Source organism: Genypterus blacodes, unplaced genomic scaffold, assembly GCF_046128005.1.
Source record: "Genypterus blacodes isolate CSIRO-AG114 ecotype Tasmania unplaced genomic scaffold, CSIRO-AGI_Gbla_v1 ptg000156l_1, whole genome shotgun sequence".
NCBI lineage: Eukaryota > Metazoa > Chordata > Actinopteri > Ophidiiformes > Ophidiidae > Genypterus > Genypterus blacodes.
The window spans coordinates 4,441,081-4,468,189 of NW_027466957.1; the positions used below are offsets into that span (position 1 = coordinate 4,441,081).

General features: G+C 45.4%; 1 protein-coding gene across 1 annotated transcript in view; it reads right to left on the minus strand.

The window, feature by feature from the left end:
- Positions 1–27,109, minus strand: part of plxna2 (plexin A2) — a 146,334-nt gene that overhangs the window by 75,417 nt on the left and 43,808 nt on the right. Inside the window, exon 4 of the mRNA XM_076166804.1 lies at positions 8,622–8,756. Within this exon, the coding sequence (XP_076022919.1) occupies positions 8,622–8,756 (135 nt within the window). The remainder of the gene's footprint in view (positions 1–8,621; positions 8,757–27,109) is intronic.

Below are 27,109 nucleotides of genomic sequence, written 5' to 3' on the forward strand. Positions count from 1 at the left end.
AGTGCAGTTTGGATGTCATCAAGATGCATCTCACTCCTTTAAACATATATGTTTGAAGGAGAAAATAACAGGCAGGGATATGATGAGTGTGTTTAATTCCATATTTCGTTGAATTTACAAAAGTATCACGCAATTAACGGTGGTCAATTCTGCGTGAAATTTCCTCCGCATTTGAAGAGAAGGCGCAACATAGCAAAGTGTCAAAGGAGTGTTCTTGTGATGATTTTCTCTAACAATGGCAGCAGTAATTGCAGCAAGACGGAGACATAGATATCCGCCTCCAAGACGCATTGAGAGAATCCCTTTTTCCAATTTTCCCAACATTATTGCAGCCATAGACTGTACTCACATTCCGCTCTTACATTTTATGCAAATTGTAAAAGCAGAAGGATATGGGATCATGTATGTACATCAGACCCTCAGAGTGACTGTCTGTTGAAGTCCGACCACATACTGTACACTCAGTCTGTTAACCTCTAAATATTTCCAAGTAATCATATATTTACACATATGGTTGTCCTACAGTCTGCCTGGCAGAATTTTCAAGCCCTCTCTGGCATTAATCGTTGGTGAACATGTGATTTTTTTTTTTCAGGGGCCACATTATGTAGTGTCGGTGCCAACAGTCAGCTGGCTGAAGCTTAACTCCAGATGAGACTACAGGAAGTGAGAAACAGAGGTGTCAAACAGTCTAAGGATCAGGTATTCCTTTCCTCATTATCTCTCATTATGTCACAGAGTTGGTGAGAGACTGCCGTGAGGGATGACGGGAGGGGGGGGCAGGAAACAGCCGCCAGACTTAAGATGGTACTGGTGCACGCTTGATCATAAACAAACCCACTGCAGGGTCTCTCATTGGGTTCGGATCCCAGTTGTACCAAACTTGACATCTCACCAAAAGCCGATTTCAAAAAAGACTACAGCTGTTTACAGGGAGCTGCAAAGGTACCAACACATGTCTGATAACTTTGGATTGAAGCAACAAATTCACAGACTGTAGATTGATATCTACCTCTGTTGAAAGCACGGGGGAATAGGACGGAAGTCTGGACATGGGGAAAGGGGGACGGATGGGTGGGGAGATGCGAGGTAAGAGGGGATACAGGCTGGGACCTTAGCGAATGGGCTTCTATTAATTAACGGCTTGATGGGGGCTGACAGGACATGTGCTGCTATCAAATAATGAGGTTAGGATTGGTCAATGGTTCCGGGGCATAAAACCTGATTAACACTAATCCTGGTTTAAGTCAATTAACAATGCCTGCTCAGGGACTGATGCAAATGAGGGGCCTTTGTTAGGTGGGCCAGCGTTGAGGGAGCACACACGGCTCCACGTTCAGTCATGTAATAGACAGCCAGGACGCGGCTGAAGGGGGAAGGACACTCGTATCGGCCGTGATGACAATGAAAGAGGTGACTAGCAGTGGACAAGCAGATGGAAGCTATAAAAACATGATTCACTGAAGGGGCATTGCAACCCGACCCACCGCGTGACCCCTACAGTTTGATGAAGAGACTCAGTCAACCCTTGAACTTCCAGTGACCCCTCGACCTTGCACCGCTGAGGCAGCAGACAGATAAAGTGCAAGGGCGCCAAACGAACACATGGAGCATTTATGTCAGTGCACACACAAAACACTCTCCATCACCTTTGACCCAGATGAGAATTATCTATAATAATATACATACAGACGCACAAACATACAAAGGTCTACGCCTGCATTAATATGGATTGTATTATAATAGAGGACAGGACTGGAGACAGGCTAGGCTAGACAGACAGACTTTCTCTTTGAAGTAGTTAAGCTGAAAGAAATTTAAGACATATAAAATAACAAATAAAAAAGATAAGAAAGAAAATATATACAATGATGAGTTAAGACCTTTCTACAGCAAAGTGTTAAGTATTCATTTATACTTTACTTGTACTATACTAATATACTTGAAATGTACTGAATAAACACATACACACATACAAACACACTAGCACACACACAAAGCTCCAGATTAAGGGATTTAGACAAGTGGGACAAGGATGAAACCGATGTCTTCAGAATGAAAAGCTAAATGGCATCATCAATAACATTGGATGTGTGTATTGACAGGAGAATTTATCCTAATTTGTCCAGGTGTCAATATCAAGTGAAGCTGTCAAAGCCAGGACGGCCAGCTGTAGCACACCTCCCCCCGCCCCCCTGCCCCCCTCCCCCCTCCCCCCTGCACCTGGGCGAGGAAGCTTCCGCACGATTGATTCTCTCGCCCGGCTCACCCCTACGGCTATCAAACTGACCCCGCCGTCACTCTTACATCGTAGATAAAAACATGACGGCCGATCTATCAAGGCCCAGCGTCGGCTGCTGCTCACTGAATGATGGCCGGCCGTCCCCGAGATGTTTTGGCCTGTCGGCAAACAGACAGACACTATTAAGTTACGGGCGACTCTTTGCTCCCGTATTAGGGAAAGGTGGGATGCAGATGTGAGGCGCATATGTGGCGCCGTGTGCGTTGTTCCGGTCACTTCCTTTGCACAAACACCAGTGAAGACTCAAGCATGGATACAACTGCGGAATTGTGTACGATCTCTTACACTCTGTGCGATACAATGGGGCCTTTATATTCAGAGGTTAGTGAAAAGAATATTCAGAATATTCAGAATTCTAGCCGCTGACCCTCAGGGTTGTCGGAAAAATTGACCTAAGCTTGAACAAAAACAAACACTTATCGAATACCGAATTAAACACATTCCACTGATTGCCCCTTAAATCCTCCAAACAGCCTCTTGATAGTCCTCCGAGCTCTAATGGGGCAAAGTGAGTGTTATTGGGACTCTTTGTCCAACTAATACTGATAGACAGTGATTGGCGAGAAACACAGAGGTGAGGGTCAACGGTCAAACCTCATCCTTGTTCCCACTGTGGTTTAAAACAGCTGCAAGCTAACAGGGCTGCCCCCAGGGCGAGCAGAGGGTCAAGGGATGAAAAAGGAGCAATTGTGGAGGATGTGATCGTCGCCGGAAACTCTTCTGCCTCTCGATGCTGCTGACAGCAAACTAACACCAGAGGGGAAGGAGGGACTCAGCAGCACTAGAGAACAAAGTGCTAATCTTTTGTCCCTGTGCCATTTTGACTTTGTTTGCCCTGCCGGTTTGTCCGTTCTCTTGACCCGAATCTTGGCTAGAGTTTCTTCCTCTGCACCTCTGCGCAGATTATTGTTCCAATTCTACAGAGATAGGAAAGCCAGCATCTTCCGGTCAGCTCTGGAACAAATGATAACAATGAGCGTGAAGCGTTTAGGGACACAAAAAAGGAAAATGACACACAGGTGCACGTGCTCACAGTCCTTGAGTGAGCTGCCTGGCCGTCAGCCAGGCCAATCTGCTTATTATGGAAGGTGCAAACAGTAAACCTGGGAAAACAAAAGGCTTTTCAGGAGCGCTGCTGCGAGTCTCTCTTTTATCTTCAGCTAGCTGTAACAACTCCAGTGCAGAGTGGAGGAGTTGGTAAAGAAAAAGCACCATTCCACATCCATTAACACCTGGACTTGGCACGTTTTCTGCACTCTAGTCTGGCGTAATGATGAACCGGTGTTATGTCAGTTAATCTAAGCCTGGACATGGTGTGAAGGAGTCCTATGTCCATCCCTCTTGACAATCACTGAATGCATTTCCTCCTAATTTATCCACATCTGCCAAACAAAAGGTTATGGGCGAACAGTGGCAGGAGGGAGGAGAGAACGCGGTGGGGAGATTCGGAGGAAGAAGGGTTTGTGACGAGGTGTCACGCAAAAAAAAGGGTTGAAAAAAGCAGAAGGAATTCATGCATGGATTTCAAATTTCACAGCTGAGCACCTGGGAGAAATTGCTGGGGTTGAAAAAAAAATAGGTCTTCTTTTTCTTTTCTGATGATCTGTGAGCTGTAGCGTTGCCGTTCTGCACACGGAGGAGGGAAGGATGACTGTAAGGATTGGAGGTTTGCAGGGGGGGTTTAATGTTTGCTAAAGAGCCACGGGTGTATTGGAGAGTGACAGCAACACATGGCTGAACGCCTCTATAGGGGGAAGGTCTGTGTGTCTGTCTGTGAAAGACGAGTCTGTTTTACAAGCGGGCTCAGCATCCTTCAGTTGGTCATGCTATGAAGAATGTCACGCTTATCCTTACAAAAGAGCTGGCAATTAAAGGGACACTATTTCACTTGGAAAACTATTACAACAGTAAAGTCTATTATGTACTCTACTATAAAATGTTACAAAAAACCAGTGAGGTCCATTATAAATCAACACCGGCCTCTGTTCTTGGATTCTAATTACAGCAAGGGCTTTGTTTTGTGTTTTATTTCTTCTTTACTATGTGTGTTGGAAAAACCTTTCGCCCACACCACAGGTATCACTTCAAAACTCCCCTTCAGACATTAAATCTTGATTGTTCCCAATGAATAATACATTACAGCTCAAGCTCTGCCTACTGGCCGCTGACCAAAGCAACCGACATAATACAGTCACTGATTCTCAACGGTGTGTGTGATGAGAGCTACTGCCTACTGCTGGGAGCCAGTGGCCATAACAGCACAATGCCACAAAGGGAATGAAAGGGCCTTATAAAATGTTGATAATCCACCCCATTCCCTAAAGGAAGCTGAGGGATATCGGAGTAGTTGTCGCAATTTATCATGCTACGCTGCATTGTGTTGATAAACCAAACAACAAAGAGAATGGGCGCCATTTATAGCTTTGTGTAGGCCACATTGACAGACGTGCTTGTTTACCACAGTTCTGGCCAGTATTCAAATTTCCAAAGATGCATAGTGCAGTATGGCCACACACACACCCACACACACATACATACATACAACTAAGGGCCAGGTGAGGTCCTTCTCCTTTCCCAGCATATGCACATCCTTCTCAGTGACAGAAAAAGAAGGAGAGAGCAAGGAGGGTGGCCATGAATGATAGAGAGAGAGAGAGAGAGAGAGAGAGAGAGAGAGGCTCTAGTCGGTGACACCAGGCTTAACATGCAGATGCAACACCCTGAATTTGCATGAGCTGGCACCGACACCAGTGGTTGAGCTATGCTGCAGCTGCGATTCACACATGAATACTCTCCCTACCTGTTTGATTATAGCCTCAACATACTATGCAGCTGGACTCCTACTCTTTGCACAGAATATCTAGCTGTTGTAAGGATGATTAATAGATTATAGATTTGAGCCTTAGCACGTCAAATTGAAGCACGTCACAGACTTCATAGTGCATATCTATGTGTGCTATGTAACACCAATGAAAGATTTGATATTCAGTTTGAGATCTTCAGCTTCTGATACAATATTAAATCTGTGGAGGAATTTCAGCAATGTAGGACATCAGGGGGCATTTTACGACACAGATGGAAAAAAGTGGAGGACGTGTCTAGGAGAAAGCGCAGTCAACTCTCTCTAATACATCGCTGACCTTTTTCTCTCCATGGCTGCATTTGCCTGTAGCCTTTCTACCCAATAAGTATCCAAATCACTGGATTATCCGGCTAAATGCAGCAGAACGCCACATATCACACATTTAACAGCAGAAATCATAGGGTGGATTTACACAATGAAAGCAGGATGATGTTTGTTAGAGGGGCTATGAAACCAGGAAGACTAAATGAATTCACACTAAGGGAGGCACAATAGTGTATAGACGCAAATGTCTGAAGACAAATTCTACTGTTGAGTATTCAAGGTCTGTCAGTAATGATACAGCACCCTACAGGAAGGCACACACACACACATACACACACACACACACACACACAGCTCCTCGAGAAGTCAGTGAGCCAGGTCTTTTCATCAGTTCCACTGTGCTGCCTCGCATTGGTCCAATCTCACCACATCATTAATATGGTGCGGCTGTCATTACATTTACAAAACAAAAGCCCAGTTTAAGATGGCAGCACCACGGATCGAATGTGAAACACACAGTCTTTCTATATGCTTGAGGGGGGAAGTGAACGATTGTGTCTGACGTGGGAGCACGAGAAAGAAAGATGGAGATACACAAAGAGAGAGAGCAAGAGAGAGTGAAGAAAGTTCCTTGAGTAAGACAGACACATTAAAAGAGAGAGCATGGGGAATGTGTTGAATGTGTAAGTCAGAGTGGAGAGCATCTATACATATTCAGTAGTGTTATCTATATATGGGGTGAGAGAAAAAGGCTAAACGAAAAGCCCCTGAAAGCCTCACGGAGACGCCGCGTGAATACTGAACGAGAAGCTGCATTTGCATGAGTCTACAGTTATAGTTTTTTTATGTGTCAGTGTACATGCATTTGTGAGAACGAGTGCATTATGTGAGTAATTATGCAAATGTAAACTGAGGCCTTACAACACTCCATAATTCTCAGACTTGCCGCCACACACACACACACACACACACACACACACACACACATACACAGACGTGTGTGAAGTTGAGAGTTTGAGAGGGATTGGAAGAGAGAGAGAGAGAGAGCCTCGATTCCTTAAAATGACACACTCTCTCTCTCTCTCTCCCTCTCTTGCTCTTATATTCAGCATCGCTCTTTCCCTCTCCTCATTCAGCATTTCTCTCTCTCTCTCTCTCTCTCTCTTTCTCTCTCTCTCTCTCTCTCTCAGCTCGGTCCGCATTCTCTCTCTTTCCCACTGTGCCAACCACAGAGGGGCTCTTTGTTATTCAGAGTAGGAAATGCAACTGGAGCCAAATCTGTCCTGCTTTCCGTTTGATATCATCCCTTCTTTGTTCCTGCATTCTCCTATCACGATGTGCGCCGCTTCAGACAGCAGCAGCCAGAGAGATGGAAGAGAGACGGATGGATCTAATGATGTCCGGCAAGTCTGACTTCAAGTGCAGCTCTAAGTTTAACTTAGGCTAACGATTAGATAAAGGTCGAATACATAGTTTGAAGGTTAAATGGGGATGTTATTCACTTTAGAATTGATAGTACTATTGAATTCCCCTTTGGCACCAAATCATAGACATTTTAAATACAACCGATTGAATAGAACTAAAAAAGAATGCATGATAGCATCTGATAATTAAAACAGGATCCCTAAGGAGTCATTTACAGTTTCGGTTTAGTAAAGGTAATTTTGTAGTAGATGTCAACAGAGAAATGTTCTACTCTAAATGTAACAGATTAGATTATTTGTATGTCCTGTTATTTGGTATTCATAACTTCATCTTCTTTAATGAATCATAATCATTAAAGATATAGATGTACAATGTGTTTATCCGTCCACAATAACAGACTATGACTGCTCTCTATTGAATCCCTGTCCAGTTACACTCCCTCATCTTGTTTCACTGTGACCGAAACGGTAATAACTGACTTAACAACGCACGTTAAAACTTCAAATCTGCCCTTATTTGTTTGTTTGTCTAGTTGTGATGTTATGTGGCTCATTGACTTGAGCTTGTTCACCATCCATCGTTTTGTATTTTGGCGTGAGCGTTCTACTCAAGCGTTTACGCATCTGCTACATTTCCTCTCATAAACTGATGAAGTAACCATAACTTGCCTATGGCTTGTACCACATTTCTGCCTCAATCACAGAACAGACAAAAACAGGCGTGTAGTGTGAATGGATTGTTCCTTTAATTCTGTCAGCCAACCAATGTATGATAAATAATAAAGTCATAACGCAGCAACACATGTCAATGACACGTCCTGAGAAAAAAACTCACTGACTGTAAATTAATGTCATAGCAACTGTCTAAATACCACCCATCACACACACACACAGATTTGCGTGCACACACCCACCGCAGCGCCTAACCTGTGAGCCCTGGCCAGTCTTTTGTTGAGTGTGTTAAAAGCAGAGATAAGGAGAGAGGACGGCAATCTATCACCTCAGACTGACAGTTTAGCACGTCGTCTGTCTCTGGGGTTTGCTGCGCTCGCTGCCACGCTCCCCCTGCAGCTGCTGCTCTTCTCCTCCCCTCTTCCTCTGCTCCCCTCCCCTCTCCTCCCATCACTCCTTTTTCATCCCTTTTGCCTCTCTCTGCCCATCTTCTCTCCCCTCGCGGTCTCATGTCCTCGCGTCGCCTCCCCTCGCCCTCTTCATCCGCCGCTCGCTCGCGCCCTGCGTGTCAGTTGCATTGATGGCTATCGGCTGTCTCGCCGGCCGTCCTGCCATGCTGTGTCACTTCATTAGATGTGTGAAAGGGTGACCTTGCACTCTGTCTCTCCCGTACTCTCTGCGTCTCTCTTTGCTCTGTTTAAGTCATACGCTCCTCCAGCTGTCTCTCTTTTCCTCATCACTCTTCATCTCCATCTCCTCTGCCTCAGCCAGCCAGCCGGCAAGTGCCCTTCATCTCTCACTCCCATCCTCGCCTTGTCTTTTCCTTGTCTCTCTATTTTTTTTTCTTTCTCTATGCCCTCATTGTTCTCCTTCATTATCAAATGCTGTCACATCGTCCCCTGCTGTGCCAGCCAGGTTATTTATAGCCAACACAGGGTGGTGGTGTCGGTGATGGTGAGAGGTGAGCCATCACACACACACACACACACACACACACACACACACACACACAGAGACATTGCACAGGCACACTCAGACTCACTCAAAACGTCCACTCCATTACATAATGGCGCGTGCATGATTGGGTGCTCCTTACCTGTCTCTCGGACATGACGTAGAGGTAGTTGCGGTCGAGAGAGAACGCCATATCTCGGAGGACGGGGCTTCCGTCCTTGATGACCGTTAACGTCTCGTACTGGACACCGCCATTTGGAGGCCCGTCCACACGTATCTGAGGGAAACACACACGAATGAATAGATCAGTGATATGCAATTTGGAGCAGAATGGCTGCAGGAAGAGGAAACGAGGGAGGCAGAGGAGGGTGCAGCTTTATTTGCATTCATCATGAGGTGGCAACATGTTCCAGTGAAACACTAGATTGTAGTACAGTGATTAACTAAGTTCCCCACTGTTGCCACTCCATGCAGAGAAGGTTACAACAACTGCTAAGACTTATTTGTTAATATAATTAGACCTTTGCGAAACCTTAGCTCTGCTTTCTTCTCCACTTCCTCCTTAAGATGAATGTATTCCCTGAGTTCCCTATATTCTCATTTGAATTTGAAGCGAAGGGAAAACAGTAGAAAACCATTACAGTGACGCATATGATGCATGTGACCCTCCCTGACCCCAACGGGCCAATCACCGCCTTGTTTTTTGCTTTAATCATCAGATCCTGCTGGCCAAATGCATAACGGGACAGTAAATCTTGAGTGTAGGCGGGCGGGGCAGCCGGAGGGGCAGGCGGAGGGTCCTGGTGCTGGGGTGTGAGGGATTGCTCTGTGATGTCACATGTCACTAGACCCTCCTCCACCCATGAAAGCTGATGGCTCTATCATCTGTCCATGCCCGCCTACCTCCCTCCACCCAAACATCCATCCATCTATTCAAATGGTGACAGCACCAAAGAGCAGACAGACTCTCTATAAAACATCACAGAGGGGAAAGTCAAGGTCATATGTCTGTCAACGGAAGATCTACTGGGATACTGGGAGGTTACATGAGAAATGTGCACACTTATTTTGTGTGTGTGTGTGTGTGTGTGTGAGAGAGAAAAAAAATACAACTCTGTTGGACGGTCAAGATTGAGAAATGTGCGGTAAGTTCACACAAACCCCCTCGAGCTTCGCCTTCAAAGCGTCGAGGGTTAGCTGAGTACACGACAGCAGGCAGCACAGTTGAGGAGCAGAGCTCAAAGTGGTTGCGCCTACCACGGCTGACCTACGTCTAACCTTGGCTGGCTAATACAAACATGGAGCAGAGGACATATGTGAAAACCATATGTAGGCGCAGAAAGGCAGGATGTGGGGGCTGTGCCAGTCTTCATCTGGTTACTGACACTGCAGTGTGGAGGGAGACCTCAGCAAATATGCTCATCCATAAAGCATGTCGGCGCAACGCCAGACCAGTGCTGTTCACTGTGTCAGTGTGTGTGTTTGCCGCGTATACGTGTGGGTGTATATGTGTGCACGCATGCGCTCGCACCCGCAGGAGCTGTCTGTCATGCTGTGATATGTGTCCTAGCGCGGCTGCCACTAGGGATCACTAGATAACCCGACCTTCCCCCCTGCACGCCTGCAGTTCGTCTGAATCAGATTGCAATCGCACAGGCTCCCTTACACACACACACACACACACACACACACACACAACCGCTGTCCAGGGGCTTCTAAATTCACATTTGGTCAGAAATAGACACACACTCATACACAGCTATCTTAGAGGGGCCCCACAATAGAAATCACTCTTCTCCAGGTGGCCATAGTAACATTGAAATGTTGTACTCAGTTTTATAGTAGAATGGCTGATCCGTTATTTCCTATTAATAACATATTTTCAGTATACAGCCTAACAAGCACACTAATGTACAATAGTTACTGTCCAGTCACATAAACACATTCAATCATTGCAAAGATGACTACAAAGAGATAGAAATAGAAGGCTTCAGTCTTTCAAGCCATGCAAACACACACGTGTTGTCTCTGCTTCTTTGTCTCCGCTTTGTCTTTTTCCTCAGAATATATCCGTATTCTCATAGCTTAGGCCTATGGCTCGCACAGAGATAATGGAATCAACATCACTGACACAGCCACTTCAGAAGCACCCACACCATTCCTCAATATACACTCAAACACACACCCACATTCAGTTGATTTTCACATTAAGAAGCTGCTTTTCTAAAGTAGCTGTAAACCTTGCATGCTCGTGCACACACACACACACACACACACACACACACACACACACACACACACACACACAAACACACTGCTGGATGCGAGGAGATGCGTGCGTGCCGTGTGAGGCGAGCAACTCCCAGGGCACTGTCAGAATGTGAAGCACTTTCAAGGCTCTGGGTGGGCGAGAGAGACAAAGGAAAAGAAAAAGGAAAAAAAAAAAGAAGAAAACCTTAGGCGACTAAATGGAAAAACCAACCCTTACTGGACCAAAATAATTCTCTATGCCTCTTCCACACTCCCTCGCTCATTCCCACACTTCCATCCTACCAACCTACAGCATCTAACACCTGAGTAATGGTCTCTCAGGCCCAATAGATGCATTTCTGCCCTATTTGACCCTGCATTATTCATCAGGCGAGGCGAGAAGGCTGCAAACAGGTTGGCTTCACAAACTCAAGGCTCTCCGAGGATATTGCGCCCCTCCATTTCAGGAGAACCTCTCCGCTGCAACAACCCCACAGGGCCCCAAGGAGAGCATCGCTTAGTTTGGCCTGGCCTAACCTGGTCCCCCCACCCTGCATTTCAACACCTCAGCCATTAGTTACCCTTTCTCTCTATCACCGGCTGTGGGGAGCTGAAACGGAGTAAAGTGAGAGGGGGGAAACAGGTGAAGATGGATGAGACAGTGGAAATATAGCCATGTGCACCGTGGCGCCGCTCGTAATTTTTTGTGGAGAAAGAGAGAAGTAAAGTACCGATTTGGATGTCAAAAGATGACCACCAGCAAATAAGGGCTTAATATTACATTCAACAAATATGAATCTAGTATAAGTATATGCCTCTGTTGCATTTTTGACGAATAAAATTCAAATACTGCAACATCAAAATAAGATTATTTCCCTCCCAAAAATCTGAAAAGGTTATATTTTACAAAATGTGTCCAGAATTGGAATTTTCTTTTTTTCAGATACCACAACTTTTTTCTATAATTTCAGTTGGAAACTTCACATTTTCTCCATCCCGCCTATTAAAAGAGGTACAAGTTCCCAGCCTGCAATATCCACAAACTAAGGGACTTTTGTGTAGAAGAGTCTTCATGTCACAGCACCTAGTCAGGGGAACGTGGGTGGGTGGGTGGTTGGGTTTGGCTGGTGCTGAAGCCATGGAAGCGGCTTCAGAGGCTGCTCTCCCCTTGCGGCTACTAGTGCCTGTGCCAACGGGGTGCTTTTGATCAGACCGTGTAAGCACCCTGGAAAAGCATTTGAAGATTGACCAAACTCCAGTTCAGCTTGCTCTTCTCTCTCTTTCTCTCTCTCTCTCCCGCTAGTTTTCGAATAGACTGCCAGACACTGGATAACAGTGTGAGTGTGTGAAGCAATTTACTCAGCGAAAGTGGTGAATACAGTCAGGGAAACAGTTCAACAAATACAGCATGCATATGCAGCGTGTTGTGGATGCTGCTGTGCATAGATAGGGCCAACCAGGACAGAATTACACAGTTCCGTCAACAAATGCAAACTGTATTACAACATGCACTATCCAAAACACCAAAATGCCCAAGTATACCAAATATGAATCCACTGAAATAAAATCTCAAAGGCAAAAGGCAAAATTGACCATCTGACCTGAGAGTGGCACTGGGTGAAAAGTCAGGAGGTCATGATTTGCAATCTTGTCTTACTGAGACATTATGGTGGCATTACAGGAACTACAGACCAGGACTGCTTCAAAATGAGTAGAATTCCTCCCCTTGGAAGATTAAATATGCACATTCCACCCAGTAGTTGCAGCTAAATTTCTCTGGACATAACAGTAGAGTGATGGACTGACATTTCAATCTCTTTTACCTTGTTGCTGTATCTAAATCAGAAGGCTATTTAGGTCAGGAGTAGCTGGTTTTCAGCTGGTGTCTATGTTCTGCAGCTTACATCTGAGGGTCCCTCCCAACGTTAGACTCTTCATTTTAAAGAATGGCCCTCTTTAAATGGTTTACAGCTGTTAACTATTACCTGTGAGCTGCTTTCTTTTCAAATTTGGAGTAAAGCTATTCTGAATCCTTTGCCTTGAGGGAGCTTAGTGTTTCTTCCAACAGGACGCACATGTGGACAGGTGATTGCCAACACCAACACAAAGTCCTCTGTGGGTGAACATTATCCTGCCGCTACACCTCAGCCGGCCGACCAGATTGTAACCCACGCATGGGAACCTTTACTGGATCACACCATTACCGCACACTGAACACTGAACACTAACACCTCACACCAGGATTGGATTAAGGAAAATTCTACGTCTCACACCTACATCCTGTACCAGAATAGCATAATAGCTGCTGATTTTTTGGAAATCATGCTGTTATAGCTGAAACTCAGAAGCATTATTGTGCATTACTGTATTGAGAGAAGCAGCGAGAGAGAAGTGGAAGGGAATGGAGAGTGAAAGTTGAACCGCCTGAGTAAACTTATCCGACAGCCATCTCCAATATCTGTACTAATCCAGTTCAGCAGTGATAGTCATTGCCCTTATCTGCCCAATCCCTCACACTGACAGGATTAGATATTGCAGTAGTACACCACTGCACACTTTCTCTACACTGACCCCTCAGTTGGACGCCACCAAGGAGGTCAAGTTAAGGGCCGAAGAATGAGACGTATGCAAATGCTGCGACAGAGGTTTGTAACCTGGATGTGATGCAGACCTTCCGTCCATCTGGAGATACAAACAGATAAAGCCCAGCCCCAGATGAAGTCAATTCCCTTAGGTGTGAGTTGGGGCTGCACATGGTCAGTATGAGAGTCACTGATGGCAAATACATCACCAAGAGTGAGAACACATACCTTTATCTTTGTTTCAGCCTCTTACTCACAAGCGTACCAACATAAAAACTGTATGTATAGTGCATATGCCCGTACACCTACAGTACACAAGGCCCAGGGCTCATCCATGGAACATGTACGCACATGTATTCATTGCAGATACACACCAAGTGTCTGTATTCTGCAGATGGCAGTAGAAAACTGTATTCCAACCAGGTTCACTATCTCTATTCACATGTCGGTCCTAGAAACCTTGCTTGAAATGTGGTATACCGTAATTGTATTTCTTTACTTCAGGTGGAATGGGTACAGGCTTTTCAGCTATGTGTGTGTGTGTGTGTGTGTGTGTGTGTGTGTGTGTGTGTGTGTGTGTGTGTGTGTGTGTGTGTGTGTATATTTTTGTTTCTGCGTCTTTCTTTCCCTTTCTTTCTCTGCGCACTGGGAGGAAACATGGAGGCTCTCTCTGCCTCGATAACGCATCTAATCCATCACCAGTGTCAGCCTGAAGAATTCTGGTGTCAGCAGCAAACAGCATGCAGAAATGTGCTGTGTGTGTGTGTGTGTGTGTGTGTGTGTGTGTGTGTGTGACTGTGTGATGACTCCCACCAACCCAGCATGCTGCCTTTTTGTTCCTGTTCCTGTTTACACTATAAACTCCCATAAGGCGTATGTTAGCCTGCCTGGCAATATGCGCCATGTGTCACTTCCCATTGGACGGGCAGAGGCTGGAGAGGGCCTCTCTGCAGTGATGGAGGAGGGGGACAAACGGGCAGACATGGAAAGAGAGCAAAGAATGGAGAGGAGAAGATGGATGTAGAGATGGCGGGAGCAAGTGGGAGGAGAAGGAAAAAAAAGAGAAATAGTGCTATATTGGGATGGCGGGGCAGAGGAATGGGGCAAAGGGATGAAACAGACACAGCCACAAACGGGAAGAATTCTCTCTGTGGATTACAAAGTGTAATGCTCACCCTGACCCGCTCATATGAATGCAGTGTATCTGCTAAAATTGGCCGAGATGTGAGTCGATACGCAGGTCAGTTACTTCATATTTTGGGCCGGGCACCATAAAGTGTATTGATTGGCCTCTTTGCATCATATACGAAGCAGTTAACCCCCTCTGCTCAACATCTTTTTAAATCTGTTTGCCTTACAGAAAGAAAATATGAGAAGGCACCAAATAAATCAGGCACAATATTCTGTCATAGCAGCCGCCTCTTCACTTCAATTCACTTCTTCGCAGTGAATATCGAAAGTAAAGATCCAGTCGAAATGATTCCCACTGAGGGTTAACAACCAATTTTACAACAACACGTCTCTGCAATAGCTCCATCCGAGGGCGCATTCAATACCAGTTTAGCTTGGAAATGTTGCCATCTTTTTCGGTCGCATAACTCACAACCCAAAACGTGATTATATCAGCACTTTCCCCTGTTTGGAGTCCAAATAGAAACCAGAGACCGCGGCATGCATTAGGGGTCTGTGGTGGGATGAGATCAGACCTCAACTCTAATCAGCCCAAACACACATATTAAGCGCAGCGGCACAATGCGAAAGCCTATATTTAGCTCTGCATTCAAACACAGAGCGCAGGCCAGCAAGCATTGGTGATGGATGAAGGCCAAGAGGAGGTTCGGGGGAGAGCAAAGAAGAAGGGATGTGGTGGGTGGGATTTTCTGCTTAGCCCTCAAAAAACACAGTTTCCCGGTAAGAAGAAGCCCTTGTTTGAGCAGAAACAATGGTTTAGACGTTGAGAGGGAAAGGGTTTGTACACAGAAACTAAACAGCTGACAGCCACCGAGCTAAGGGAGGAAAAAAGGGAAAAGGGTGAGATGTGACAAGTCGAATACAAAATGTAGAAGAAAGATATTTTGGAGAGTGGAAGTGTAAAAGGAAGTAAGGAAGAGAGTCTGTGCCAAGCAGCCGTGCCTGTGGGCACTGTGGGTACAGAGGATCGCTGCACATCAGAACGCTCGCAGACGTCACACTCAAACCCAGGTGACGACAACGACTTGGCCCTTCGCCGGGGGTTTTTTACGCTGATTGAAGTGCCTGTAGTGGTGCCAACATAACGGAACACGTGTTTGAGCAACTAGTACACAACTCGGCACACAGCCGCACACTCTCATAAGCGGACGCGTACATGCTGTATACACGTGTGCTCACAGGCAGCCGTATATAACTATTAGACTTTATCGGGACAGGATAAAACAACAAGCACTTCTTCTTCACACAAGCTAAGATTTATATCACAGTGCCTTCTCTCCAGGAAACATTATTTATCAAAGGTGCAGCTATAAAGGAGTAGCAAGGAGGAAACACAGCAGTTTACTTGCTTATTTTATGTGTGCAAACAAGCAAGGGCAAAACAAAAACAGACCATATGCACTCGAATGCATCATGAAAATATTACATTAATCAGTGTGCTAATGGTCCCTTCAAAGCCATCGAATCAAAGAAAACATAATTTCAAATTTGCTTGTAAGTGGAGACTAAAAAGTATCTAAGGCAAAGTTCAGGTAAGGGGGAAATTAGCGGAAATTGTTTCTATTTCTCCCTCCGGATTTGCAGGATTTAAATGTGGGACAAGATTGGCGGGTAGAAGTGAGATACCGGGAACCATAGCCAGCGGCAGTCACGTGGCAAATGAGAATATAAAAGTACTTCAATCAAGCCCAACCTTTCACAACTGTAACGTGTACGAACCTGAACAACCTCCCTATATGTTTGACGCAGTGGCGGATTGCAGCCGCAGAGGTGATTTCACCGACGCAGAGTTACAGCCTGTTATTGATGTTTTATGTTGCTATAAGGCTTAAGACACTCGATGCTCTTTCATCAAAATCACATTAACGTGACTCATCTCTGACATCTGTGGCCCAAAGGACAGGAGTGTGTCATGAACTAAGACGTGACCATGAGTAAGGCACAGACAGAATTGTTGAGATGGCGAAACAGGAAGCGATAAGAGATATAGATAAGAGAAGCACAAAGAGCCAACGGATGCTGATAGCAGGAGCAGGATATTGTTAATCTCAAATACTCATTTCTTTATTTGGGCAGGCTTTATTTTTGGTGACATTAATCAACACCTCACCTCTGTTTGGATTGTGCGTGTTAACACGGCAGCAGTAATATGACTTATTTTCCCTCCAATCTTCAATGATTCAATTACGTTTCTATTGAAATAATTGTTTTAATGAAACTAATATAAGCCAAATTAAGAAATGCAGTTTTTAGATAAAATACTACATAAGAACTGGCTTTTAGGAGGAGAAAAATAGCATTGTCTTGTTGTCAGTGTTATGTTTGTAGGTTAACACGCAACATTACAAATAAATTTCAAATTCACACTTATGATGGTGAAATTGTTGTGTAATAAGAGAGGCGTAAGAGTATGATGTAATTCCAAATTCATTCACAACATATAGAATTATATGTGTGTGATAGGTAATTACGTGTGATTGCTTTGGCAGGATTGGATACTGAGGATGAGAAATCAGAAAATAGTTTGCTCACAACCTCTGACCTGATTTGCTGGAAAATATCAAGAAAATATTCATCGCTTGATTTTGTAAAATTTGAGCCATTGTTTTGATCAGCACACCCAGGTGTTTGCGTTGTTTTTTTTTCCAACTATGGCAGCTGTCATCGCATATTTGAAGCTGAATCCACAGAAGCCACGGTTTGTGTCGCTCATCGCCTCTCCTTCAAGGGCACAAACAATGAAATGGAGAGTGGCTAAAAGAGCATTTACGTTGCAGATCGAGAGGCAAAGCCAAGCTAATGAGTAAGCCAATCACTTCCTGTGACATCACCGCCGTCCGACACACGACCTCTTACCTCCCTTCACCTCTCCCCCTCCCCGCGATTCTCCAGAACCTTGGATAATTACGATGCAGGTTTCCACCATGATGTAGGCCTGAGTCCATAAGAAGGCCGACACCATGTCAAGCACCTTTAACCTCCGCTGACCAAGAGAAACAGAGTGAGCGGGGGAAGGGATGAGAAAGTGTATTGTACTGGGCAAGACAGAGGTTACGCAAACCATCCTTTAGTGGGGGTGGGTGAAGGTGGGGGGGGGGGGGGGACAGCTCGGTCTGGATTGTCTGACCCCATTCAGCATGCTCACAAGAAAAGGAGGCCAAAAAACCCCAGCGCTGGACAAGGGTTACCATGGTAACCTCTCTACCCCTCAGGCACGAGAGCAGCGGGGAATCAACTGAAAGTGTGTGTCCAGCGTGCATGTCAGTGTGTGTACATGGATATGATAGGAGATGAGTAAAGCTGTTATGTCATCCCTATTGTTTTGAGCGGACATTGGCTCAGGATGACCTGGTTTGATCGTTTTTGACCTTTTCAAGATACTTTTGGGTTCAGGTGTTGGTTATGGCCGTGTGCATGTGTGTCTGTGTGTGTGTGGGTGTGTGAAACAACCATGTGACACATCAGAATAAAATACAGGCTCTAAAATGCAGCGAGTGTAACATAATGTCCACTTTGTTTGAAATGCCATAATGCAAAAGTATGTGAATGCATGTCTGTGCTGCTTAATTACCTAGCCTGTATAGGAGATCAACGCGCTTTAGGATTAAATGTTTCAGCGGGCAATACACATCAACAACAAATCCCTAATTGAATTAAAAATAGCTCTGCTGCACATAAATAATACAACCAAGCTTGCAGTCGACACACAGACTATCCATCCATTCTGTATGTAAGAATGTCCAAGCCACATGCTTAATGCCATCCGTGAATAAAACACACTAATCACATTCATACGGATTTGAGCAGTAAACAAGATCTTGATTAATTACAGAAGCTAATTAGAAAACACTGTGAGGAATGACGTATGGTCTAATGTTCTCAGCATTTGCATGGATATCTATGAGACTGACTATAGGAAAAAAAAATGGGAAAAACACAAATGGAGGAACAGTCATTCACACACAGAATACATAGAGCTTATTCTCTGCAGCTGTGTTACCCTATTTGCACATTATCTATGCAAAACAGCAACAGGCGTGTGTCTAGACCAGCAGAGCCCACATACTCATCGGTTGAAACATGTGTTGATGACAGGAGTATCTTCCTTCATCCCCAAAATGCTCAGAGACACACACACACACACCCACACACACACACTTCCCTCATCCCCTCTCATGCCTTCCAATAACTCATACACATGCAGCAAAGGCTCACGAGGGGGGAAATGCTGTGTATGCAGAACAGACTAGTGGCAGCGTACTCTCGGTCAGTGTAAGGTGAAAAAGGAGGAGAGAAAAAGAGGGAGAGAGAGAGAGAGAGAGAGAGCGAGCGAGAGAGAAGGTGTGTGTGTGTGTGTGTTTGTGTGTTTGTGCATGATGCCAGCACATTTTGTAGTCTATGAATCTTCACTAAAGCTCTTTAAAATTGCCCACCAATCTTTACGTCAGGATTTAATGCCTGCTTCTCTCCAGAAGGAACAGACCAGCCTGTTAAAGTATGCTAATTCAGTGGCACTAAATACACTGCTTTAAATGTCAACCTTCCATTATTACACATACTCGCCTGCCGCAGGACCCGGAAATCATAAAACACACACACACACAAACACACATACACAGGCAACATGTACAGTATGTGCACACACACACCACTCACGCTTCTACGCAAGGACACAAGTATAAAGACTTATAGATCACAACCACTTTATAAAATCAATAACTGAATGAGGAAAGGGCATTTGCAACAAAGGTACATTACTGAAGCAGCTTTAATCCATTTGAAATGAAGTCAGTGTGGAATGGAAAAGAGGCCAAAAGGACAGTAATACAGATAAAGACATATTGTACATAGAGGATAACAAAGACAGAGACAGAAACAGAGAGACACAATCTCTTTAGACAGAGGAAAGGTAGAGCTAAAGCAAGTGAAAGGCAATCAGCTTGCAAAGTGCCAGTGAGAGGCCTGACATTCCTCCCCACCCAAGGGTGACAGCACCATTAATTCTATTAACCCTATTAGTATTCCATCCTCATCGCCCCTCTGGGTCAATACACACCTCTATCACACTGCAACGCTTCTGCTTCCCTCCTCCATACGCAAACAGAGCTAGGAGCAATGGAGGGCTCAGGAATGGATAAATAGATGCCCACTCACAGGTGTGGAGCACCGGCCAACTCGCTCACACCTCAGCTTCTACCTGTGACACTTCCATGGACACTCTGAGATGCAGCTGTGGAAATCGGGTAAGCACTCAGGAACAGGCATGATGGCGTGCTAACATGTAAACTGGAACTGACGACAAGTCGCTCTTTATCAAAGAGGAAGACTGCGAGAAAGCTGTCAAAACCAGTCCAATGAACAATAGAGGGATTACATTTTGATACAATTGTTTTAGGAACACAGACGAAAAGATAAAACATAATATTTCATGCTGTACTACCAAGCTGAATAGCAGGTAAGAACACATGACCATCTTCTTTTCCTTTCGGCTGCTCCCTTCAGGGGTCGCCATGGCAAGTCATCGGTCTCCATCCACCACTATCCTCTACATCCTGCCCTAAAGGTCTTAAATTGAGATCAGACCCCTCCAGCACCACTGGACTCCCTGGGGAAATGTGTTTTAATGTACTTATTGATCATAGAGTAATGGCCCGTTTAAAGTGAGTGAAGTAGTAAAATCAACCTACAACAGACACTCGCATATATGGTTTGTAGGACAGCAACATTAGGACGTTAGTGCCAGTCAGCAGCCAGCTTGTGTGTGTGTGTGTGTGTGTGTGTGTGTGTGTGTGTGTGTGTGTGTGTGTGTGTGTGTGTGTGTAGCAGAGAAGACATTGGGGACGAGACACGAACCGACACAAGATTGGATTGGTAAAAATTCAACAAATCACTAAACTAGAGAGAAAACCAAGGTGCCCCTGGCTTATCTCTCATAGCACCTTTGGGTAAATGTGTATTCATGTGTGTGTTGCCGTAATGTGGGTGCGTGTTTGCATGTACAAGCATGTGACCATGTAACCATAAAATGGGTGTCCATGCTTGATCCAGCAAGGCATACCAACCCCCGGAGTTAAATCAACAATCCCCTTCTCTGAGTCTTTCCTGCTCTGACACCACCACTACCACACGCACACATACACACACGCACACACACCAACACACACACCACTTCTTCCTTAAGCTCTAGCCTTGAGCTACGGTGAGAGTGAAAGGTTTGTGACAGCTCTCCCTCTCCCCTACAGTCTAATAGCCGAGTTATGGCACTGGGGGGATATCGTTGCAGTGTCTGGAGCTGAGTGAGGGAACGAGTGCGATCTCCCCCGTTGTCTGGCCAGACTGATTCATGCCCATATTACCTGAGGGATTAGCCATTTCCTCTATACTGTATGAGTCCACTTTTGTGAGGTAATGTCTAACATTAGAAGCATAAGGCGTAAAGGGTTTTGTTACACTGGGTAACTTTGCCAAAAAGGCATGCAAAAACAGCATGAAATCAAAATGGAGCATGTTGCAGTACACTGTCATTTACTACTACATTTACATCTACTTTCACACTGCAGCATTCGGATTCAAATTTCTGAGTTGAGTGCAAATGAATCTGTGAACCGACCATGCAAATCAGCTTTGAGCTGGCAGAGACGGTCTTCCCTTTCTCTCTATTTGGACAGTTACACAAAAGAAAACTTAGAGTGATACATAGAAAAACACACACACACACACTCTCTCAAGTTTCTATTTTTCATGAGCTGACCACAGACTCCGGCCAGACGGCTCCATGTTTGGGTACCTCAGTCCAGATTCCCCTTTAACTCTCTGGATTCCTGGTTGCCCACAACTAGGCCCTGTCTCGTTCTGGAAAAAAGGCATTTTTCTTTTCTTTCCCCTTCTTGTCCTTATTAAAGACCACATAGAGACAACAAATAATGGCTTGTTTTTCCATCTTTGGAGGAGAATACAAAGAAAGAGTGAAAGGGTAGAGTGGGAAGCATTCATGGCAAGTTGATATAATGTCTGCATTTCTCCCTCCTGACCACGACTCACACTCTCTTTGTTCCCCAACAACAAGAGGCAAAATAACTGTGTCCATATGTGGCTGTAAGTATGAAGAGAGGGAAGGGGGAGGAGGAGATGGAGAATGGAGTGTTTGCTTGGCTTAACGTTTTTTTGGCAGAGCCAGGGAGGTGTTTTCTCTGTTTTGGAAAGGGCAGACAGTGGATACTCCCTTGAGACACACACACACACGCTCCCTGGAGGGACTTTAAAAAGAATAGGTTATGGTGTATTTAGAGAAGCCATGAAGACAACACCTAGTGTGGAGTAGTGTGTGTGTGAGAGAGAGAGAGACAGACAGGCAGGGAGACATAAGGGAAAGGTTGGAGGCCTATGAAGTGTTTTTGACAAGGTGACCATGCTTAATGTTACAGCAAGACATGTAGCAGAGAAATGAGAGAAAGTGGACAGACACAGGAGACAGAGAGGAGTGTGAGGACGGTGCGCCCATCACACTGTGGTGCATCGAGCGAGGAAGAGTCAACAGTGCTGGGATCAGTTTCAGCTGGGTGCAGAATATCCAATCATACCTGAGGGGGAGTAAGGAAAACAATCTGGTTTCCCTGCCGTCTACACAGCTGCAGGTTTTAACACAAAGCAGATAAACTCAATAAAAGTATAGAGTTTGCGGTGTAAACAACGGCAAACCAGTTTATTCAGTTTGGCCATTTTACCCACAATAAAGATAAAAAGTGGCTAAACCGTTGTTATTGTGATGCTATAAATTCTGCGAAGCGTTGCCATCCTGCCAGGAGCCTTAGTGTGTGTGGAGAAAGCACCGGGTGTTAATGCAAAGCGGCCAGATGTCATATGTTCTTTAGTCTAAGTGTAAAGCCATGGGGGCGGGAGGCATCTCCTTAAGGTCAAAGTTCACTGAATCCTCAGTATCTCGTGACAAAAAATGAATGGAGTGTGACTGAAGGTCAGGATCAAACAGAGGCAGGCAGCTATGGTATTATGAACTATTACCTCGCGGATATAGAAATTAATCTGTCAGATTTAGCCAGTGGTCAGCCTTTAACCAGATTATGTCATACTAATCTGTTGTTGACGAGCCATTTAAGGCTTCAACCAATCCCTCTCTTTTATTCTTTATAAATTAGTGTCACTTTATTTCCCAGACATTGGAAAATCCAGGATCACCCACTGTAATCCTCTGGGTGCAACACAATGGGGAATCATAATCTTAGCTCTTTACACAGCCATGGAGGTGGTGCTGAGAAGATGATCGTGTGTGTGTGTGTGTGTGTGTGTGTGTGTGTATGTCAGCATGTGTGCACATGTGCATACATGCATAAATGCTATTCTGTCTCTTGGGTGTCTGTTGGTCCGAACCCCTTCACTGAACACATGTATATGGGCTGGGGGCTTGGGGGAGAGCTGAGGTCAGACCACAGTGGGAGGGGGGCCGGGGGGTGGGGGGGCACGGGTGTGAGGAATGCAGATCGTTGAGGGCAGAGATGTGGTTGAACCAGGGAGAACGGACAAGGCACATAAGAATGGAAAGAGAGACCCCACCCCCAAAGCTCTCCCAACACCACCGCTCATCAGTCTATCTTATACGTTCCATTTATTTATTTTCCCTTTCACTTCAGGCTGGACTAATGCCAGCCAAAAGGCAAACAACTATAAATTCCTCTGTCGCCTTTATGTGTGTATGCATGCTTGCTCTTACTTACTGTGCATAGCTGGGGCTGGCCAAAGCGAGGGGGGGGGTTGGCTGCAGTCGAGATGGAGGATCAAGAGTTGGAGGTGGGGGGTAAGCGGGATAGAAGGGTCACACATCAGTGGTTGTGTGAAGGCCTGCCGTCCCAACTTCCTGCCAGAGATTGGACTAACAGGAGGCCCTCCATAATTCAATAACAATAATCCCCAATGAGGGCCCAATAAAGCAGGCCGCAGTGGGGCAGAACTAACTGGCCATGTGCCTCCCTCCTCCTCCGCCTTCTCCTCCAAACTATCCGTCCATCACTGATCAGGGCAGAGGCTGGGATAGGGAGGGGGTGGGGGTGGTGCAGGGTGATGGTCATGTCTGGGGAACAGACCCAGCTGACGTGCCGCCTGCAGCCAGCAGCGAGACAGGCCGACAGACAGAGACAGAGACTGCTGTCTGTCCTTCACCCTCCCTCCTGTTGATCTCATATGCACCCACCTCAATCCAGCCTGCACCCCCCACCCCCCTGCAGAGCCAGAGACAGATCGGAGGAGCGCAGCTGCCTCCCATAGTTCCCCGGATGACTGAGCGACCATGACCGCTAGGCTGCCTCTACAACCCATCACAGAGATAATACACAAAATTGTAGATACCCGACACACACACACATACGCACACATACACACATAAACAAATGACACAATCTTAACAGACTGAGGTATAGAGAAACAGGGGAACCACCTATCGATCATCTTTCGGTCAGATCAATTACTCAACCTTTAATGTGGTATGAAGTCAGATTGACCTCTGGAATCTATAATATTATTATTTATTGCTGTCATGTTTCACTCATGGCCCCTCCCCCTACAGACCCATAATCCTCTTGCTACTGTTATGAACTTGCTGTATTTAGAGCTAATGAGCGATTGCAAGCTTGTCTTCATGGCGCAATTGTACACGTTGCGTCTATACATTACGACAATTTGAGATGGTTGGCTTTCCATTTGGTTGCTCTGTCAACCAGTTCCTGGCTAAGGCCTTTGTGTTGCTGAGCTACGACAGCACAAACCCTACAGTACGTGGCTTAGATGAGATCAAATTGTCTCTAATGCCTTCATAAGGCCTGGAGATATAATACAGCAGAGAACAAACAGTAACTAAGGCATAATCATGCGGCAATGATTACATTACCAAAGTAATGCAATTAATGTCACCAGTGTCATAGTAGTACTTTGTGGTATTAGGTTGTGCATTGCGTAACATACTGTCTGTGTGTTAAAGACAGAGACTAAAATATGGGGCTTGTGGCTTTAGTTCAATTTAGTTGACTGGATGATTTCACATATCTTTGAAAACATCGTATTAAAAGAGACTAAAATGTCAGGGACGTACGTCTAACCTTTTCACAAGTTGTTTATTGGAATCAGAGCGCAAAACACTGAATAGCTGTCGTTCATAAATGAAACAAGAACTCTGATGGTTGCCTGTGGCAGACTGTGGTTTACTGATAGCTGGTCTTCTAGTGAAATTAAGACATCATTTTTAATGTCCCACATATTTCCAAATTTACACAATGAAACTAAAACTTCAGAGAGAGTCCCTGAGGCGTCATCAGCTCTGTGTTAAGAGTTTGTGTGCATATGTATACGTGTTTATCCACGTACTTGCATGCCTTTGTTCATGTGTGTCAGTGGGGTACAGCTGCTTGTTGACAGATGATAGCTGTGCTTCGAGGGGTCTCTGAGAGGCCTGACAGATCTGTGACAGAGTGCGCCTGAGGAGGGAGGCCTCCATGTTAATCCACTCTCATACATGTTAACTACACTTCCATAGTCCCGTGCTGAGCAGCCGGGTATGATTCAATGCAACCAACCACCCCCACGAGAGCCCCAAAAACGAGCCTTTCAACCAAAACGGACATCTTCGGCACATGAGGCCACAAAAATGTGCAAACACAGACATGCATGCTGGCTCGCAAACACGAGCGCCCGCAGTCACATCAGCACAGTGAAAGTCAAACCAAGGCTGTCATTAAGCGAGTAGACTGGTAGGCTGAAAATACAAGCAGACACTGAGCTAAGCAGCAAAGCTGTTAAGGAAAAAAGAGAACACAGGCTATTTAAGCTGTCTGAAATAAGCAGTTGATTTAATGATAAGGAGGCAGCGGAGGAAACATAGCACGCAGCCCCTTTGTGTTTCTGTTCTGACACAAAAGCTCATAATAAGTGAAAAACTATTCCGTCCAGCCTTGATCCAGAGATCCAAACAATTTCAAGCAGAATGTAGTTGCTGTAAATTAAGGGGGCAAAGAGGAGGGGGGTGGGGATATGTGATTGGTCACAGCTGGCATAGTTGCTTGATGAGGAGACTTCCTCTCTAGTGGTGGTGGTGTAGTGGAACGAGTTGAGTGTGCGGCACCGGCCAAACGGGCACCTCATTTGGCATCGCAATCAACTCTGTTTAAAACAACGCAGCGGTGCCAGAATGAAAGAGGAGGCAAACGTCTTCATCTGACCGGTCCACGAGCAGGGTTTTAGTGTCGCTCCATTGGCTTCTCAGAGTAAACATTGTGAACAGGGGAGAGCCAACTATGATTCATTTTTCAACAGAGCCATCAGAGTAAAATACTTTTCAAACACATTTGACAGCACATGTGATTTGAGTGCGAGTGTGTGTTATTCCCAGCGATGCTAAACGAAGTCTGAACTAGAACGCAGTGGACGGACGCTGACAAGGATAACAGGGAAAGGCATGTTTACACTGAGGAGTTGAGTATGTGCTGTCTAATCCACTTCTTGTGGGAACCTGTAATGCTGTCTGATACCTGTTAAGAGTGCAGACATGCAGAGGCCGCGGCGCTTTGCCCACGGTCATGGCAGGTACAATAACTCATTATGAGTCAGACAGACTACCGTCTACCCTCATCGCATTAAGACTGTAAACACAGGATATGGTCGTGGTGGTGAAGGAAGAATATACACATTCCCTCTCTGTCTCTCTCTCTCTCTCTCTCTCACGCACTCACGCACACACACACAGTCAATTAGTGATGAGAAGACAAAAGGGGATCAGACTGAAAGACCTTGGGCTCTTAAAGCCAGATGAAGAGTTCTGACCAACGCTGCAGACACTAGATTACTCACTGTGCCCAGCAGCCACAGAGAACAGTGAACTGGAAAGCAGGAAGACAAACTGCACCTTCCATATCCAAGGCAGGCTTAAAAAAAATAACACTCAAAGAAAAACAAACCTTTTGTGTAATTTTGAAGAGATACAATCGCTTTTTTTTCTCTCACTCTCACACTTTTTGCATGTTAGTGTCTATGTCCGGCTTTATCATTAAGGAAACAGCCAGAACAAAGGCCTGGGGATGGGCTTGGGCTTGGGCCTGGGGGGCATTCCGCAAGTCTGGCTGAACAAATGGGGCTCTGTATGTTCGTCATTGTTTTATATATATATATATATTTGTGTATTTGAGTGGGTGCTTGAGAAAGAGAGAGTGGGAGAGACTGTATTCACACACCTACAGTACTAAACAAACACATCTGCGCGACTGGCGCTCGTGTCAGTCAGAAGTAGGGAGAGACGTGAATGCTCCCAGGATAAAGGAGGTCTGATGTTGATGTTTTAATTACATCTCTGGTATTTCCATGTCATTTCGCTTTCATTACGTCTCCGTCCCTTTGTCCCAATCCCTTTGTCCCTCATGAAGAAGAGAGAAATGTCAGGCAGCCAGAGAGGAGGAGGGGGATTATGTTGTGTGTCGGTCCCAGATCAACAACCTGTCCAATCACACTACGACGACGTGACAGAATGAGAAAGATGTGAGCGCCTGTGTGTGTGTGTGTGTGTACGCACAGGTGTGTATGCGGATACGGTTGCATTTGTCTGTTGGAATGAATG